Genomic DNA, 18,970 nt, shown 5'->3' with positions numbered 1-18,970 from the left:
GAATTCTGGGAGTTGAGGTCCGCACCTCTTCACGCGGCCAAGGTTAAGAAACACGGGTCTAAAGCAGGATTGTCAAACTCAAGGCCCGGGGGCCAGATCCGGCCTGCGAGGGCTGCCGTGGAAACAGTGAAGGGTCTGCCCACAATGCCTCTGCCAGCGAAAAACGGAGCCTGGCGGGGCCGCATGCAGTTCTCCCGAGCTCCATTTTCGCTAGCAGAAGGTTGTGGGAGGCAATCACAGCCGAAAACGGAGCTCACGAGGGCCGCCCGAGCAGGGGTGGGTTCTGGCAAGTCTATACTGCCTGTTTGCTCATGGCTGCACCACACAAGTGCATGCTTCGTGCGTGCTTGATGTGCACTTTGCGCACACTGAAATATAAATTGCTCTGCGCATTTGCATTAGCCAAAAACAAGATGGTGGTGCCTTTGGCGCCGCCAGGAGAACCAGTTCAGGGATGTGGCAGGCCTGGGCTGATGCTGTTTCCTGACCGCCAAATCACTACCAGTTCAGCCAAACCGATCCGAACCGGTAGAAACCCACCACTTTCTGATATGAACAGAAATCACTCCCGCCACACTTATAAGATATGTTTTCACACACGCTCTGCATACGACAGACATGAAGGAATGCCAGTTGGATCTCCTGCCTTCATCCCACATAACAACAATAATTTGCAAAAAGCAGCTTTATTTAGATCAGCTTACATCCTGCATATTTCATATGAAACACCTGGCTATCCCAGGTCTTTGGGAATCAGTTAGAATGGACAAAAATAGCAAATCCCTTCTAATCTAGCTGCCTACAACCATCCAGAATTCCTTAAACTTGTAATTGGTTGTAAACTCACAACAAATTATGAGTAGTCCAGGACTTACAACCACAATTAAGCCCCAAATTTCTGTTGCTAAGTGGGACATTTGATAAGTGAGCTGTCAGCATTCCAAATAGCATCCAAAAGTAAATCAGAGTCCAAGGCAAAGTATTGCTCAAAGTTGCAATTTATTAAAAGAGCCATGTCGGCACATCTGGGAAAACCCGAATCTGAAAGCTTCCCGGTTTTCCCTACCTAGTTGAAAGTTCAAGATCTTGCCCACACACCCACAAGTCCATCCCATGGTCCAATCTCCCACTGCCATGCTGGCAGTTCCACCCATCCAGTTACGGTCAGATGCAGAAGTGCAAAGACAAAGGATGACCTTGGTTTTCTAGAAAGAATGTTGTTATGGCTACATAGCATCTAACTCCATACAATCCCCTGTCCCATTTTCCCACAATAGAAAATGCATAGTAGAATAATAGAAAGTGTGGCAGGCCAAAGATCCAAAAGAAAAGATGGCTGCAGGCCTGTCATGAGTTTTGACCCATTTTACAACCTTTCTTGCCACCGTTGTTAAATGAATCACTGCAATTGATAAGTTAGTAGCACGGTTGTTAAGTGAAACCGGCTTGCCCCTTGACTTTGCTGGTCAACAGGTCGCAAAAGGGGATCGCAGGACCCCAGGACACTGTTGCAGCTGTCATAAATATGAGTTTGTTCCCCTACGTCTTAATTTTGATCACGGGGCCAGGAGGATGCTGCAATAGCCCTGTGTGAAAATGGTCCTGTCACTTTTCAATACCGTTGTAACTTTAAACGGTCGCTCAAGGAACGGTTGTAAGTCGAGGACTGCCTGTAAAATGTTTTTTTAAAAATCAAAAAGCAATGATGAAGTGGTGCCATTGTATCTCCAGTACTGCTAACTTCTTCTTTTTTTCCATTCACAGTTTTTTTATTTTCTAATACAATACAATACAATACAATACAATACAATAGTAGAGTTGGAAGGGACCTTGGAGGCCTTCTAGTCCAACCCCCTGCCTAGGCAGGAAACCCTATACCGTTTCAGACAAATGGCTATCCAACATCTTCTTAAAGACTTCCAGTGTTGGGGCATTCACAACTTCTGGAGGCAACTTGTTCCACTGATTAATTGTTCTCACTGTCAGGAAATTTCTCCTCAGTTCTAAGTTGCTTCTCTCCTTGATTAGTTTCCACCCATTGCTTCTTGTTCTACACTCAGGTGCCTTGGAGAATAGTTTGACTCCCTCTTCTTTGTGGCAACCCCTGAGATATTGGAACAATGCTATCATGTCTCCCCTAGTCCTTCTTTCTCTCAAGCTAAACATACCCAGTTCCTGCAACCGTTCTTCATGTTTTAGTCTCCAGTACCCTAATCCTCTTTGTTGCTCTTCTCTGCACTCTTCTACTTTATCTATAGTAGGTTATGGTCTACTTTATCAAAAGCCTTACTGAAGTCCAAGTAAACTATATCGACGGCATTCCTTTGGTCCACTAATTTTGTCACATTATCAAAGAATGCAATAAGATTAGTCTGGCATGATCTGTTTTTGAGAAATCCATGTTGGCTTTTGGCTATTACTTTGTTTGCTTCTAGGTGTTCGCAAATTCGTTGCTTGATTATTTTTTCCAGAATCTTTCCTGGTATTGAGGTCAGGCTGATAGGTCTGTAGTTTCCTGGATCTAACAAATTATACATATTATAGGAACAAAGAGTTGTCTGAGTCTTTTCTTTTGCAACCTCTCATTTACATAGTCCTTTTTACATCATAGTTTCATTTTCGCTTTCAGCCAAATTATTCTCTTCCATTACTTTCCATCTTTCTAGTTATTTTTTCTTAATTTGCCCCTTCAAAGTGACACAAAATTTTCATTTCTTATTTTCTCCACTGGTATATTTTGCTATAAACAGCATACATTCTCTAATTCAACCTAAACCTAGGGAGCATTTCTTTCAAACTTTTTCTACAATTAACAATATACTATCATGTCTTTATTTCTTAATTAGTTACATCACAATAACAATCTTACTACTATTCTCTTTAGTCTACTAATGTAACTCTTTTCCCCTTTCTTCCTCTTTTAACCATTTTCTCTTGGGCTCTCAAAAATTCCAGTTTTAATTCTCTTCCTTTTTCTCCCCCTCTCCCCTAACTTCTTCTTTTCCTTTTTCCTATTTTGGGGATTAATGTATCTTTTCTTCAGACTTTTATTATCCTAGTAACTTTCCCCAAGGTTTTTTCCCTGTTCTCCTCCTTTCCTTACTATTTTGTGGTTTCTTTTTTGGGAGATCTACTCTTTTATCTTCTTTTTCTTTGTGACTGTAAATCCCAGTGAAATCTTCTATCTCGTACTGCTGCTAACTTCTGAACATAGCTGCCTCGCAACATGTCCAAGGCTCACCTACCACCACCGAGAATGGAATTTATTACTAGGAGAAGACTGACAGTTGACTGACGGTTTCAGCAGCCCATTAGCCAAGGGCTCCTGACCGTCTCCTGAACCGAGATGGTTCAAAAGATTTTACGGGGAAAATAGGCTTTACAAGAAGTCTTTTGTATGCAGGGCACGCGAAAGGATATTGGACACCAAATGAATCCTCATTGCGGTGATTTAGAAAATTACAAGGGGAGCAACGGCAGTCTGGAGGAGAATGAGATGCTGCTATCCAGATTCGCTGTTTGATGCCTCCTTTGCTGATAGAACTTCACCCTTCTATCCTTTTAATACAATACAATGGTAGAGTTGGAAGGGACTTGGAGGTCTTCTAGTCCAACCCCCTGCCTAGGCAGGAAACCCTATACCGTTTCAGACAGATGGCTATCCAACATCTTCTTAAAGACTTCCAGTGTTGGGGCATTCACAACTTCTGGAGGCAACTTCTGTTCCACTGATTCATTGTTCTCACTGTCAGGAAGTTTCTCCTCAGTTCTGAGTTGCTTCTCTCCTTGATTAGTTTCCACCCATTGCTTCTTGTTCTACCCTCAGGTGCCTTGGAGAATAGCTTGACTCCCTCTTCTTTGTGGCAACCCTTGAGATATTGGAACACTGCTATCATGTCTTCCCTAGTCCTTCTTTCTCTTAAGCTGTCCCAAAGGTGCTTTTTTCAAGAGGGAACTGGACTTTCTGGTTTTTCTTTGAAGACGTTTCACTTCTCCTCCAAGAAGCTTCTTCAGCTCTGACTGGATTGGCGAGGAATGGAAGGATTTATACTCCTTGCAGACAGCTGGTCCTTTGCATCCTTCTAGCCAGCCGTTAAGGCCATCTGCCAGGGATGCGGTGGCTCAGTGGCTAAGACGCTGAGCTTGTCGATCAAAAAGGTTGGCAGTTCGACGGTTCGAATCCCTAGCGCTGCGTAAGGGAGTGAGCTCCCGTTACTTGTCCCAGCTTCTGCCAACCTAGCAGCTTGAAAGCACGTAAAAAATGCAAGTAGAAAAATAGGGACCACTTTTGTTTGGAAGGTAACAGCGTTCCGTGTGCTTTCGGCGTTGTGTTGAAAGGGTGCCGTCGGCCAGGCAGTGTTGGCTGGCAACCCCCAGGGGGAGAGCCTTCTCTGTGGGAGCGCCTTCCCTTTGGAATGAGCTGCCCTAGGAGCTTCTCATAATTCCCAATCTCCGGTCCTTCCGGCGCGCCCTAAAAAGTTGGCTTTTCCAGCAAGCCGGCCTGGCCTGAATAAAATAAATTATTAATTTTAATTGTTATTTTCAATTTAATTTCTAAATCTTGTTGTAAATGTCTATTGGGTTTTTTGGATATTCTATTTAATCTCTCTTTTATCTTTTGTAATATGTGTTTTTATGTTGTACGCCGCCCTGAGTCCTTTGGAAGAAGGGCGGCATATAAGTCCAATAAACCTAAACCTAAACCTCATTTCCACCCCGAGCTACAAGGTAAGACAGTTGTAACTTTGAAAGGTCAATGGACGGACTGTTGTAAGTTGAGCACCACCTGTAAATTTAGGTGAGTGAAACTGACTAGGAAAGACACGTAAAAACAGACAATCCGGTTTATTTGTGGCTCACCACTCAACAACACAAGAACATTTAAAAGCAGCTGCTGTTGCCAGACTGTTACAAAGACGAATCTGGATTCTCAAAATGGGAAAGAAAGAAAAAAAAATCAAAGGAGGAGAAAAGAAAGGTAGAAATAATTCTTTTAGACAAACCCCACAGGATTCCCGACGATGTAAAACGGGCTCTATTATCTCAAAGTGGAACTGGTTGCAGAGAAAAGAACTTGACTAATTATATAATGCCTTTCAAAAGACCTTATTTTGGGTCTGTTATTCTTCCCAAGGATAGCACTATTTTTCTATTACTCCCTTCCTGCCAATTAAATTGACTTACGCAGGTACCCTCTCTGAGAGATAATAATTGGTGCAGCTTCTCACAATTAAAATGTTTTTTTCCCCATTTTTTTGCCACTGGCTTTCTGGCTGCAATTAATCTGAAGTTGGCAAACTTAACGTTCTTGTCTATATAGGTACAAAAAAAGAAGAAGAAGAAGAAGAAGAAGAAGTTCCTTTGAAGAAGTAATATCCAATGTTTGCCTCCAGGGTTGGAAAGGAAAAAATTTTTGTATGAAACAAGCATCAATGACAGATTGAGTGACAGTTATAAAAAATACATTAGAAATTGAAATTTCCTCACACAGGAGCGTTAACGTTCAGTACAGTAGTATTTACGTCAACCTCCTACTCCACCCATCCTGCGGATATCTTTTCCTTCCCTGACAATATAATTCAACCTGAATTATTTTCAACGTTTTACTTCAAAACATTTGAAGAAGCTTCTAATTCAGGAAAACTGATACATGTATTATAACAGGGGTGTCAAACTGGATTTCATTGAGGGCTACAACAGGCTTATGATTGACTTCGAGGGGCCTGTGTAGGCGTGGCCTATGTGGGTGTGGCCAAATGGGCATGGCCAGCTCGACATCGCTCGTGGCCAGGGGCGCCTGTGGTGGCCCAGGTGGGGCTGGGAGGGATCCATATTAGAACATCTGAAGTTGTATGAAGTTTATGTGATAGCTGCTTGCTACCAAATCATTAATCATACTTAAAAAGAGATCCACAGGGCTACTTTCAAAATGTGTTCAAACACTAAGGCAGGGGTACCAAACTCAAGGCCTGGGGGCCAGATCCTGGGGCCGCCCTGGAAACAGCAAAAGGGCCAAACCACGGTGCCTCTGTGGGCGTGGCTTGGTGGGCGTGGTGTGGCATGGCTTGGTGGGTGTGGCAGGGGAAGGATACTGCAAAATCTTCATTCCCGTCCCATTCCAGGGGAAGGTTACCGCAAAATCCACCATACTCAAAATTTTACGCTACCGGTTCTCCAGAACTGGTCAGAACCTGCTGAATACCACCTCTGCCTACCTCCCATTGGCCACCCTATGCGACCAGTCAGGTTCAGACAGGATGGCAATAGCAACAGCATTTAGACTTATATACCGCTTCACAGGGCCTTACAGCCCTCTCTAAGCGGTTTACAGAGTCAGCCTATTGCTCCCAACAATCTGGGTCCTCATTTTACCCACCTCAGAAGGATGGAAGGCTGAGTCAACCTTGAGCCTGGTGAGATTCGAACTGCCAAATTGCAGCCAGTCAGCAGAAGTAGCCTGCAGTACTGCACTCCAACCACTGTCGATGCTAGAGCAACTTAAAAAAAAAATCAACTCTATATTCTAAAGCAGAGAAGATGCATTGTACCACAGGTGTTCCTTGACTTACGACCATAATAGATCCCAGAATTTCCATTGTATGTTCTGATGGTTGTAAATCGCAGGATGGAAGGATGAGTTAACTTTGAGCCGGTGAGAATCGAACCGCTGAACCACCAGCAGTCAGCAGAAGTAGCCTGCAGAACTGTATTCTAACCTCTGTGCCACCACGGATGTTTTCGTAATGGTCAATCCAGTCACATGAAGGTATGTAAGAGACCTTGAAGCAGTGTCTCGGATAGACATAGCATTTACTTTCGGTTCCCACCCTTGCTATCCTTATTCCCACAGTAGTAACTGTGAGAGGGATCTTGGAGTTCTAGTGGACAACCATTTAAATATGAGCCAGCTGTGTGCAGCAGCTGCCAAAAAACCCAACACAGTTCTAGGCTACATCAACAGAAGGATAGAATCAAGATCACATGAAGAGTTAATACCACTTTATAAGGCCTTGGTGAGGCCACACTTGGAATACTGCATCCAGTTTTGGTCGCCACGATGTAAAAAAGATGTGGAGACTCTAGAAAGAGTGCAGAGAAGAGCAACAAAGAGGATTAGGGGACTGGAGACTAAAACATATGAAGAACGGTTGCAGGAACTGGGTCTGTCTAGTTTAATAGAAAGAAGGACTAGGGGAGAGATGATAGCAGAGTTCCAATATCTCAGGGGCTGCCACAAAGAAGAGGGAGTCACGCTATTCTCCAAAGCACCTGAGGGCAGAACAAGAAACAATGGGCAGAAACTAATCAAGGAGAGAACCAACCTAGAACCAAGGAGAAATTTCCTGACAGTTAGAACAATTAATCAGTGGAACAGCTTTCCTCCAGAAGTTGTAAATGCTCCAACAATGGAAGTTTTAAAAAAGATGTTGGATAACCATTTGTCTGAAACTGTATAGGGTTTCCTGTCTAAGCAGGGGGTTGGACTAGAAGACCTCCAAGGTCCCTTCCAACTCTGCTATTGTATTGTATTGTATATGGCGACAGCCTGGATAGAAATCTGCATTTAGCCTCAATCGCAGCCATAAACAAAGCAGACACTTCCAACGAATTCCATTCAGAATGAAGACAAAATTGCATTATTCCTGAACTCCGGGGGGGGGGGGGGGGGAGAAGGAGGTAGGGTTACAAATGTGGCACAGCCAAACGATAAATTGTTCGGTGAGCGGTTCAATATTTCTCATGCACTTACCCGCACAGTATCCTACCAGATTGAGGTATTGCTCTCTCTTGCAGGGAGTTCTGCATCTTCCGTTGAGGAAAGGGACGTGGGGATGACAAGCCGTGCATTCATCATCTTCAGCCCCGCTGCACGTCTTGCAAGAAGGATGGCAGGCTGGGAGAGACAGAGAGCGCGAGAAAGTAAGAGGAAGAAAGAAGAAGTCCGCTATGGAAGCCGATCGCTTTGATAAAAAGCAAAATTCTGACTTTGTAGACTCCAAAACATGGCTAAAAGTCATGGGGTGGGTTGCTGGGGGTTCGCACGGGTTCGGGCGGTCGTCTAGCTAGGATTCGGCAAACCCCCACGTGCCACCCTGACTGGCCACGCCCACTTAACCCCTCCCACCCTGCCCCTCCCATCCCAGGAGTCTCCACGTGGCCCGTTCATCATGCCAGGTAAGTGCAGGGCCCACGCGGAGGTTCGGGGGCGGGGGGGGAACAGGCCTACTGTTTCCGGCCTCCGGAGGGCCTTTGGAACCCGGGGGGGAAGCAGTTTCCACCCTCCCCGAGGGTCGAGAAAAGCCTGGGAGGATGAAAAACACCCACCCACCCCACCCCACGGTGCAGGAGCCTGACTAAGCCACACCCACCACGGCTACGCCCACCCAGCAATGGGGCAGCGAACCAGTTGCTACAATTTTTGAAGCCCACCCCTGCTAAAAGTGCATGCTTATTTATTTGTCACATAACTAACTATGAAGATATTTCCTTTAGCTCAGGGATCTCCAAACTTGGCAACTTTAAGACCTGTGGACTTCAACTCCCAGAATTCCTCAGGTAACCATGCTGGCTGGGAAATTCTGGGGGCTGGTCCCCAAGTCTTAAAGTTGCCAAATTTGCAAGCGCCTGCCTTAGTTGGGTCTAGGCCTAGGGCAACTCCCGGCGACCAATTTGCAGCAGCCAACTCATCACGGCTGACTTGCCATGATCTTCGCACCATGGCCGGCTCGCCACAGAACCACTGGCTGCAAGACAATTCAACGCTGTATTAATTGCTTCATTCAGGGACTTTTATTATCGGGGACCACGATTTCATCGAGATTATTATAACTCTTGTATTTCTGAATTGACTTTATTTTATTATTATTGGGCGTGGTTCCATCGAACTGAATTCAATTTTTGTATGTGTTGAATTGTTCCTCAGCAACGCAGCGAGTTGTCCCATTCTGGCTTTAGTTGGATCATTGCTGAGAACATGCTATGTGAATGTTTGGTTGTCCCAAAGGTCCTTTTTCAAGAGGCAGCTGGACTTTCTGGTTTATGTTTGAAGATGTTTTGCTTCTCATCCAAGAAGCTTCTTCAGCTCTGACAGGATAGGGGGAACAGAAGGACTTGCTGTATTTTTTGGAGTATAAGACACACTTTTTCCCCCCTAAAAGAGGATGAAAATTTGGGTGTGTCTTATATACAAGGCATGTAGCCCCAACCACTCACTGTAGCCCCGGCCATCCCATCCTTTGGCCTCTGCCTCCCAGCAATTTGCCTCCTTGCAGCAAACAGGGAACAGCCTGTTTCAGTTTCAGCACAACCTGATTAGCACAAGCAGCTGATTGTCGGTTGGATTGGCCTCCTAATGATCAGCTGTTTCAGGCTGCAGGGATTGCCATTGCCTATTGCCACCTCGGTGCACCCCATTTTCGGCCTCCGCATCCCATTTTTGGCCTCTGTGCGCTCCATATTCTGCCCACTCAGAACCACGCTGCCCGCAACTGATCATCGGGAGGCTGATCGAACTGACAATCAGCTGCTTGTGCTAATGAGTCTGTGCTGAAGCTGAAACTAAAACAGGCTGTTCGCTGCAAGGAGGCAAATTGCTGGGAGGCAGAGGCAGGTTTTTTTTTCTTGTTTTCCTCCCCAAAAGCTAGGTTCGTCTAGGTTCAGCAGGCAAAAAATCTATTCTCGTGCGCATTTGCCCCTAAAGAGGTCTGCGCATGGACATTAGAAAAGGGAAAAAAACATTTTTTTGCAATGAAGATTGTTCTGCGCATGTGCAGAACCAAAAATCAAGATGGCGACACCAACGATAGAACCTGTTCGGGGGCGTGGCAGGCCGAGTTATTACCTACTCGGCCAAAGCAGGACAAACTGGTAGGAACCCACCTCTGGATCAGTCGTCTGCAAGGAGATACATTACAATACAATAGCAGAGTTGGAAGGGACCTTGGAGGTCTTCTAGTCCAACCCCCTGCCTAGGCAGGAAACCCTATACCGTTTCAGACAGATGGCTATCCAACATCTTCTTAAAGACTTCCAGTGTTGGGACATTCACAACTTCTGGAGGCAACTTCTGTTCCACTGATTAATTGTTCTAACTGTCAGGAAGTTTCTTCTCATTTCTAAGTTGCTTTTCTCCTTGATTAGTTTCCACCCATTGCTTCTTGTTCTACCCTCAGGTGCCTTGGAGACTAGTTTGACTTCCTCTTCTTTGTGGCAACCCCTGAGATATTGGAACACTGCTATCATGTCTCCCATAGTCCTTCTTTTTCTTGCTAAACATACCCAGTTCCTGCAACCGTTCTTCATATGTTTCAGTCTCCAGTCCCCTAATCATCTTTGTTGCTTTTCTCTGCCCTCTTTCTAGAGTCTCCACATCTTTTCTACATCGTGGCGACCAAAACTGAATGCCGGATTCCAAGTGTGGCCTTACCAAGGCCTTATAAAGTGGTATGAACACTGATCTTGATATATAATAAATAAATCCTTCCATTCCGAGCTGAAGAAGCTTCTTGGATGAGAAGCGAAACGCCTTCAAAGAAAAACCAGAAAGTCAGTTGCCTCTTGTAAAAAAGGACCCTTGGGACAACCCTGACCTCGATGACTGAGAATCTCCAAGGACATGTTTGGTTATCTGTTTTTTGTTTTTTTTAAATCAACTATCTTTGAAGATGATTCCCTTCGTTGGATCATTGCTGGGAATTTTCTACCACCAAGCTCGGGATACAAACACAATCTATCAACGCTAATTACACGACATGCTTGAAGACAACAGAGGCTCTATCTGTGAAAAGAAGGAGTGTGCACGGCTGGAAAAGCAATTTTAATACAGATTGTATTTGGGGTTGTTACTGTTTTGTGCTCCCAGGGGGCCTGCAGCAGGACAAACAAAAGGAGGAACGAAGCAGACCAACGTTTATTCTTCCCAGGAGGGGGAAGAGAAATCAGGTTGATTTTTTAAAAATGAATTAGATCGTCTGGGCTAACTGGAGCCCAAATACCTCCATTCTCATGCATTGGTTGGAATCCTTCCACAACGATTGTATGATCCCATGATCAGGCGAAGAATTGCAGCCGGAAATTATTTTCCTTACGCCTTTAAATATCTGAATATGTTATTAAAAATCCAGGCATGGAAATTTAACTCGGCGAAACAAGTGGTAAAAAGGAAATTGGATTTACATCTCACTGGGATTTGGCTAGAGCTTGTTGTTTTGGCCTGGAGCTGTGGAGCTGGCAGCATCTTTGGATAGTGAGGAGGTTGGGGAGGAACATGGGCCACTCCTGGAGGCTGGGGAAAGTTCAGATGAGGGCTCTGTGTCGGAGGCAGATTGGGGGGCAGAGCCATATGCCAGTTATCAGCTGCCTTCAGAGTCAGACATCAGTGAGGCAGAAGAACAGCAGGAGCCTGTTCCCAGTGTGCGCATGTGCAGAGTGGCCAGACAAAGGGGACAGCTAAAGAATAAGGGTCGACTTGGGAGTAAGGCCAGAGGTGGATGATGAATGGCCCCTCCCAGAGGAAATAAAAGAGGAGCGAAAGGGAAGTGGGCTTTTGCAGGAAAAAATTTGTTCCTTCATTCGTTTCAGGAGTGTGAAGATCTGTCCTCCTCCATAAACTTTTTTTCTTTTTTAGTCTTGTAGGAGGTTAGCACCCACCCCTCTTCTAGAAGAATGAAATAAGTCTAGGAAATCATGAAAAACGCAGAATATTATGTTTCCCTGGATGAGGAACGGAGAACGGGTTCAGTTCCAAGTGGAGAAAAAAAGACACTCGATTCATGGGAGTTGCTGGGGAAGGTGGTTTTAATGTTGGACAGGATCACCTGCCTTGAAGATGTTGGGTGAAGAAGGAAAAAAAAAAGGGAAGAGATGCTGAAAATCCCTGGTTTTATGCCCTCTCTGGGCTTTTGAAACTGAGCTTGTATTCTGATTGGTTGTCAGACTCGCATGGGGCTAAGTAGGGGCAAATCTGTAGGCCAGGGGTGTCCAAACTTGGGAACTTTAAGACTTGTGGACTTCAACTCCCAGAATTCCCCAGCCAGCTCTGCTGGCTGGGAATTCTGGGAGTTAAAGTCCACAAGTCTTAAAGTTCCCAAGTTTGGACACCCCTGCTGTAGGCTGTCCTGAGTCCCAGGCTTGGTTGAGCCTTGCTGGGTGATGTATCCTATTTTTCGGAGTATAAGATGAAAATCTGGGTGTGTCTTATACACGGAATACAGCATTTTTTGGCCTCCTGAAACTTCCCCCCCCCTTTGCAAAAATGGCCATGCATAGCCTTTAGGAGGCTTCCAGAGTGCTCCTGGGGGCTGGGGAGGGCAAAAATGAGCAAAACCAGGCTGTTTTGTGCTCATTTCCCGCCCCCCCCCCCAGCCCCCAGAAGTACTCTATAAGCGTCCTAAAGGCTATGCATGCAAAAAAATTTTGACAAAAAATGGGCCCATTTTCACGACAAACTGGTTAGTTTTTGCTCGTTTTTGTGTCTCCCCCCCCCCCAGGAGCATTTTACAAGCCTCCTAAAGGCTATTCATGCCTTTTTTTAAAAAATGTAAACGGAAAACTGGCCATTTTGGGAAGGTTTGCAGAGTGCAAAAACTTTTTTTTTAAAAAAAAAATTGCCTCTTCAAAATCTTGGTGCGTCTTATACTCCGAAAAATACGGTAATCTTCCCGGGTGCCATGTGCTGAGATGGGTAGAGGGCTAATCCTATCATGTCCTGAGGGCCATGACTTAATCCCATCTTCCTGGAGCTGAAAGGTGGGGGGAGCTGCAGAGAGCTGCTTTGTCTTTAAAACGTGTTTCTCCTTTTCTCATCCAGGGAAGTATAATATTCTGCCTTTTTAATATTTCCTAGAATATTTCATTCTTGTAGTGCTAATTCCCTACAGTCTTATTCCCTACAGTCTTACATCCAACTCTAAATGGGAAAAAAACCCCAGTAATACCAATATACAGGCACGGAAAAGATTTGTCTCGTATGTTGACTCGGCAAGTAGATATTTTTTTCTCAACTCCCGCCACCCCAACCACCTCTCCCCCCCCCCCGTCAAAAACAACAACGGAGTCCAAGCAAGCATTTTCCATGAACAAAATGAAAAAAATCAAAAAACCAACAACCCAGCACTTGCTTATCTCTTCAGCTACACACCTGGCATGCCTCCTTATGTACCAACTCAGCTCAAAATGAAATGGGGGGGGGGAGATTAAAGTCGGCATTATTCACAGCTTTGAAGTTTTCCAAAAAGTTCCTCTAAAGCAAAGTTCGGGATTCTCTCTCCCTCACCCATGCTCTTTCCCAGCTCTCTTTGCTTTTTTTTTGCTTTTAAAGAGGATAAAAACAGGTACAGCATAAACTCGCCTGACTCGTTGTGGAATCTGTTCTGTTACGCGGGCAAAATCTAAGGGGCTGCTCCAGAGCCCTCGAACATGTTGGTTCTCCCTGATTCAGTTCTTGGAGTCACCAATTATTCTGTTGATGGTGCAAGGCACCATCTACCTCTTTTTCTGCACAAAAGGCATTTGTGGACGAGCATAATTATTCATATTCTGATGGACTAACAGTTGGGTACTCTATAAATCTCTGTTAGATACCGTATTTTTCAGACTATAAGACGCACCGGAGTATAAGATGCACCATGATTTTGAAGGGGTACATTTTGAAAAAAATGTTTTTTGCACTCTGCAGGCCTCCCAAACCCTCTTCATGCCTCGTTTTTTGAAAAAAAAAAAGAGGGGGGCATGCAGACCTTTGGGAGGCTTGTAGAGTGATCCTGGGGGCTGCGGGAGCAAAAAGCAAGCAAAATTTGCCTATTTTTTGCAAAAACGGGCCACTTGTTTGGGGAAAAGGGTATGCAGAGGCTATGGGAGGCTTGTAGAGTACTCCTTGGGGCTGGTGGGGGGGGGCAAAATGGCCCATTTTCTGCTCTTTTTTGCCTTCCCCAGCCCTCAGGAGCACTTTGCAAGCCTCCCAAACCCTCTGCACGTCCGTTTTTGCAAAGGGGGCGGGGTTTCAGTAGGCCAAAAATGCTGTGTTTAGTGTATAAGACGCACCCAGATTTTCACCCTCTTTTTTGAGGGAAAATGGTGCATTTTATACTCTGAAAAATACGGTAAGCTTCATTCTACTCTCAATACGGTATTTAATTTAAACTCCAATGTGCTTTAATAAGGAAAAAAAACCTGGGAAGATCCGCATAGGCTTCTTAAGGTGATATACCAGTGATGGCAAACCTATGCGTGCCAGAAGTGGCACGCAGAGCCATCTCTCTGGGCACGCCAGCCGTCGCCCGTTGCTCTTGCGGGTTCTGGTCTTTGCGTGTAGGGGAGCGCTGGAAAGGGGAAGAGCAGCTCCCTGGGGCGCATGCACGTGCCAGCCAGCTCGTTTTCGCTCGTGCATGCAGGTGACCAGGTGACCGATGCGCTCTTTAGTTGTCCTCTTGTCTTAGTTTAGCTAAGCGAAACTAGCTTAGAGTGACTTCAAATTCTTCATCACAAAGACCTCAAGTGTTACTTGTCAAGTAATAAAATCCCAAGTAATAAAATCCCAGGGCACAGAAGACAGCAAACTCAGAGTCAGAACCAGGGTTACTTCAGAGAAAACAGATCTGAAGATCAAATGGCTAAGAGAATTTGTAAGTTTGATAGGATTGGTCTAGCTGGGTGAAACACCCAATGCAGCTAAGTGAGCTACAGCCAAAAATTTATCACCGCCGTTTCCATGGAGATTATAAATCAGGCCTACATCAGTTTATTCAGAGGGGGGCCTTGGTTTCAAAATGCCTCAGATGGGAGAGTTGAGAATGAGTGACCTATATTACTTATAAGTAAATAGGCAATCTGTTAGAGTAATTTTTAAAATATCTTACACTTCTGAATCACCATTAAGAGCAGAGATCTTCAAACTTGACAACTTTAAGATTTGTGGACTTCAACTCCCAGAATTCTCCAGCCAGCTATGCTGGCAGGAGAATTCTGGGAGTTGAAGTCCACAAGTCTTAAAGTTGGCTGGAGAATTCTGGGAGTTGAAGTCCACAAGTCTTAAAGTTGCAAACGTTTGGGGACCCCTGATTAAGAGGGTTCTATTCTTATTCCAAGCCTTTTAATATGGATAATAAGCGCCACTGCACATTATGTCTTCTCTCTCTATCATTCCACATTTAAGTTACAGGTCTCTTTAGAGATTGAAAATACTCAATAAAATAACCCTTTAGGCCAGTGTTTCTCAACCTTGGCGACTTTAAGTCCTCTGGACTTCAACTCCCAGAATTCCCCAGCCAGCAAAGCTGGCTGGAGAATTCTGGGAGCTGAAGTCCACAGGACCTAAAGTCACCAAGGTTAAGAAACACTGCTTTAGGCTGAAAGATGATGGGGAAAAAGCATTGCAAATCTGAACTATTTGACATTCAAAGCACTTTCGTTCAAGTGCAAAATCTCCCATAATGTTGCGGGTAGCCCATCTTTAAATACACAACAAATATTTCATATTGGCAAGTACTGTTTCCATCAAACAAAAAGGACCAAACCAGATCATTTTGGATTTCGGATGGTCTAAATTCATAACATTTCGCCTGTTCCATATATACCTTATTTACAGGGAAAGGTATAGCTGAAGGAAAGGTACGATTGTGCTTAAAGACATCAAGTCTATAATACTCATGAATTTAAATCATATTGTCTGCCGAGGAACAACGGTGGCACTTCCTGGATTAAAATGTTGATGGTATTTTACATATCTTGATCACTTGCACACACGGGTGGCTCTCAGCTTACCACGATTCATTTAGTGACTGTTCAGAGTTACACTTTGACACTGACCAATGATCATTTTTCACCCTTATGACCATCTCCATGATCATGTGATCAAAATTCCCGTTTGTCTGAAACGGTATAAGGCAGTGAGGGCTAACCTTTTTCTCCTTGTGTGCCAAAATCGTACGCGGGTGTCAGCCCCGCCCTCCCGTGCATGCGCACCACCACTCCCGCGACCTGTTTTGGGTTTAGCAGGCCTCCCTGAAGACTCCTGGGACCAAAAACGGGCCGCGGGTAGGCCTGCACCTCACACACATGTACATGCCCCCCCCCCCGCCTGCACGCACGACCTCCCCACCTCTCCGCGCATGCGTAGGCGTCTCCCGTCTGCATAGCAGAGACCTGAAAATCAGCTGGCTGGCAGGAGGCGCGGTGGAGCTGAGCTGGGCGACGGCTCACGTGCCTGCAGAGGACTCCACCTGTGGCACGTGTGCCATAGTTTCACCATCCCGGGTATAAGGTTACCAGCTTGAGGAAGGAGGGTTGGACTAGAAGACCTCCCAGATGCCTTCCAACCAGTGATGGGTTTCAAAAAAATTTAGAACCTCTTCTGTAGGTGTGGCCTGCTTTGTGGGAGTGGTTTGCCGGCCATGTGACCAGTTAGGAGTGGCTTGGTAGTCATATGACTGGGTGGGCATGGGCAACTTGTAAAATGTGGTGAAACTCACTTAACAACGCTCTTGCTTAGCAACCAAAATGTTGGCTCAGAAACTGGCATTTGAAGCACGCAAGTCTTAAAGCTGTCAAGTTACAAGACCCTTGCACCCCTAACCCTTTAGGGAAAAAAACCCCAGGGGTGTTCAAACTTGACAGCTTTAAGACTTGTGGACTTCAACTCCCAGAATTCCTCTTCCAGTCATGTTGGCTCAAGAACTCTGGCACGGAAGTGTGCAAGTCTTAAAGCTGTCAAGTTACAACATCCTTGCACCCCTAACCCTTTAGAAAGAAAACCCCTGGGGTGTTCAAACTTGACAGCTTTAAGACTTGTGGACTTCAACTCCCAGAATTCCTCCTCTCACTCTTCTTCTTGATGATGTGCGGATGGGCGGCGGGAGGGAGCTGGAACCGGTTCTAAACGGCAAGGTAGATTTGTGGAACCTCCTCTATAGGAGAGGTTAGAACTGGCAGGAACCCACTCCTACTTCCCACTCTGGAAAATAGTGACATCTACCACCTATATGTAAATCATAGTCATCTATGATGAGCATGAAACCTGAACATATTTACATACAGAGACCTTTCTATGCGCGTTATCACTCATGGACAGAGATGGCTAAGAGGCCAATTAAAAACAAAGGGAGAATATCTTCATTGCTGGCAAGGTAATTCTTTCCACAAAGTCCCATTATTCTCATGCAGATCTTTGCTGCTAACTCTCCCCTGCCATCTGTTATTTACTCGTTTTCTGGAGCCTGTGCATATTTCTCTGTCAGCAACACAAATCATTTTTAAGAAGCCAGCAGTAAAAGATGAGTCAGAAAAAAAACAACACAGCCAAATCCATAGGTGGTTAATACCTTCGCTATCAAACTGTCACAAAAAAGCAGGTAAGCATCTGAATTCTAACCAAGGGCAAAGAAGGAAGAAGCGAGGAAGGCCTCAAACCTGTGCCAGTTGTTTTAGCTGCTTCAAAATTAAGTTGTAAATTGAAGATGGAACTTAGAATCAGTGTTAGATACTCCTGGCATTCAAAATGGTATTTGATGCAGAAGACAACACGCTGCAGCCAAGAAAGCTCCAGGCGCATTTGCACTACTCGGGGTGACCCTGAGGATACAGACAAACCGCCAAGGGGCTCAACAGATCTCTAAAAAGATGCAAATGACCAGCTGCCTGCAAAGAGTATAAATCCTTCCATTCCCCCACCATCCAGTCAGAGCTGAAGAAGCTTCTCAGATGAGAAGTAAAATGTCTTCAAAAGAAAAAAACACACAAGGAAGTCCAGTTGCCTCTTGAAAAAGCACCTTTGGGATTGACAGCAAATACATTTCATAATAACATAACATAAAATAAAATAAAATAACAAAAAATATATATAATAAAAGTCAAATGAAGTAAAATAAAATGGGTCCAATGAAATGGAATGCTTTTCCCATCTCTTTCATAAAAACTTGGCCTGCGGAAGAGTTCTGGGGACCTCTTTTTGGGTCATTTTGGCAGATGATGATAGCGCACTGGAGTATAAGACGCACCAAGATTTTGAAGAGGTAAATTTCAAAAAAAAAAAAAAAAGGTTTTGCCCTCCCCGGTTCCCAGGAGCACTCCGCAGGCCTCCCAAATCCTCTGCATGGCCCATTTTTTGTGAAAAACAGGACACGCAGTGAGTTTGAGAGGCCTGCAAAATGCTCCTGGAGACCGGGGAGGGCAAAAACGAGCCAAAACCGTCAGCGGTCATAAATGTGAGACACTTGTCAAGCATTTGAATTTAAATCGCGTGACCATGGGGATGCTGTAACAGTCATAAGTGAAAAGTGGTCATAAGTGGGCATTTTCAGTGCCGTTGGAACTTTGCATGGTCACTAAATGGAGGATTGCCTCTTTGGTTCTACTGCCCAGGGGTTCCGCTCTGGACACTCACCGTAGCAACGGCTTTCTTGAGGATACCATCCCTCTGGACATTCTGAGCTGCAACGGCCTTCATGAAAGACTTGAGGAGGGGCACAAGCGGTGCAGTTCTCGGGAGACCCTCGGGTGCAAGAAAGGCACGAGGAGTGGCACGCTGCGGCGGGAAGAAGAAAAAAGCGAGTCCATCAATAAAACGATACAGTTTGTCAAGATGGTGGGACTTGTGAGTAGAACAGTCTTTTTCAGCCTTGGCCCCTTTAAGAAGTGTAGACTTCAACTCCCAGAATTCCCCAGCCATATATGGAAGTCTGGGAGTTGAAGTCCACATCTCTTGAAGTAGCTAAGTTTGACAAACACCAGAGTAAAGGTTCCAGGGCCACATATTTGCAGAAGAAAGCAACACACACAATCGTCTAAACCAGGGATCCCCGACCCCCGGGCCATGGACCAACACCGGGCCACAGTATGCTAGGAACCAGGCCCCATTCGCGGGATAAAGCCAACACATGAAACCACGCCCCTTCAGTCCGCATATCATGTTCCTGTTGGAGCCTGAATCTGTGGAGGAAGACAATCCAGAGCTGGAGCCGATGTGAGAGTGAGGGGG

The 18,970-nt window shown here is 45.2% G+C and overlaps 1 protein-coding gene across 1 annotated transcript in view; it reads right to left on the bottom strand.

Annotated features, from left to right (window-relative positions):
• FRAS1 (Fraser extracellular matrix complex subunit 1) overlaps positions 1–18,970 on the bottom strand; it is a gene marked incomplete at its 5' end in the record, with an annotated part of 344,413 nt that overhangs the window by 163,052 nt on the left and 162,391 nt on the right. The window contains 2 exons of the mRNA XM_081960316.1: positions 7,751–7,894; positions 18,377–18,517. Of these exons, the coding sequence (XP_081816442.1) occupies positions 7,751–7,894; positions 18,377–18,517 (285 nt within the window). The remainder of the gene's footprint in view (positions 1–7,750; positions 7,895–18,376; positions 18,518–18,970) is intronic.

This window comes from Natrix helvetica, assembly GCF_964273705.1.
Source record: "Natrix helvetica genome assembly, chromosome: 7".
NCBI classification, from domain to species: Eukaryota; Metazoa; Chordata; class Lepidosauria; order Squamata; family Natricidae; genus Natrix; species Natrix helvetica.
Note: the sequence above shows the minus strand (reverse complement) of the source record. Positions and strands in the feature narration are given on the sequence as shown.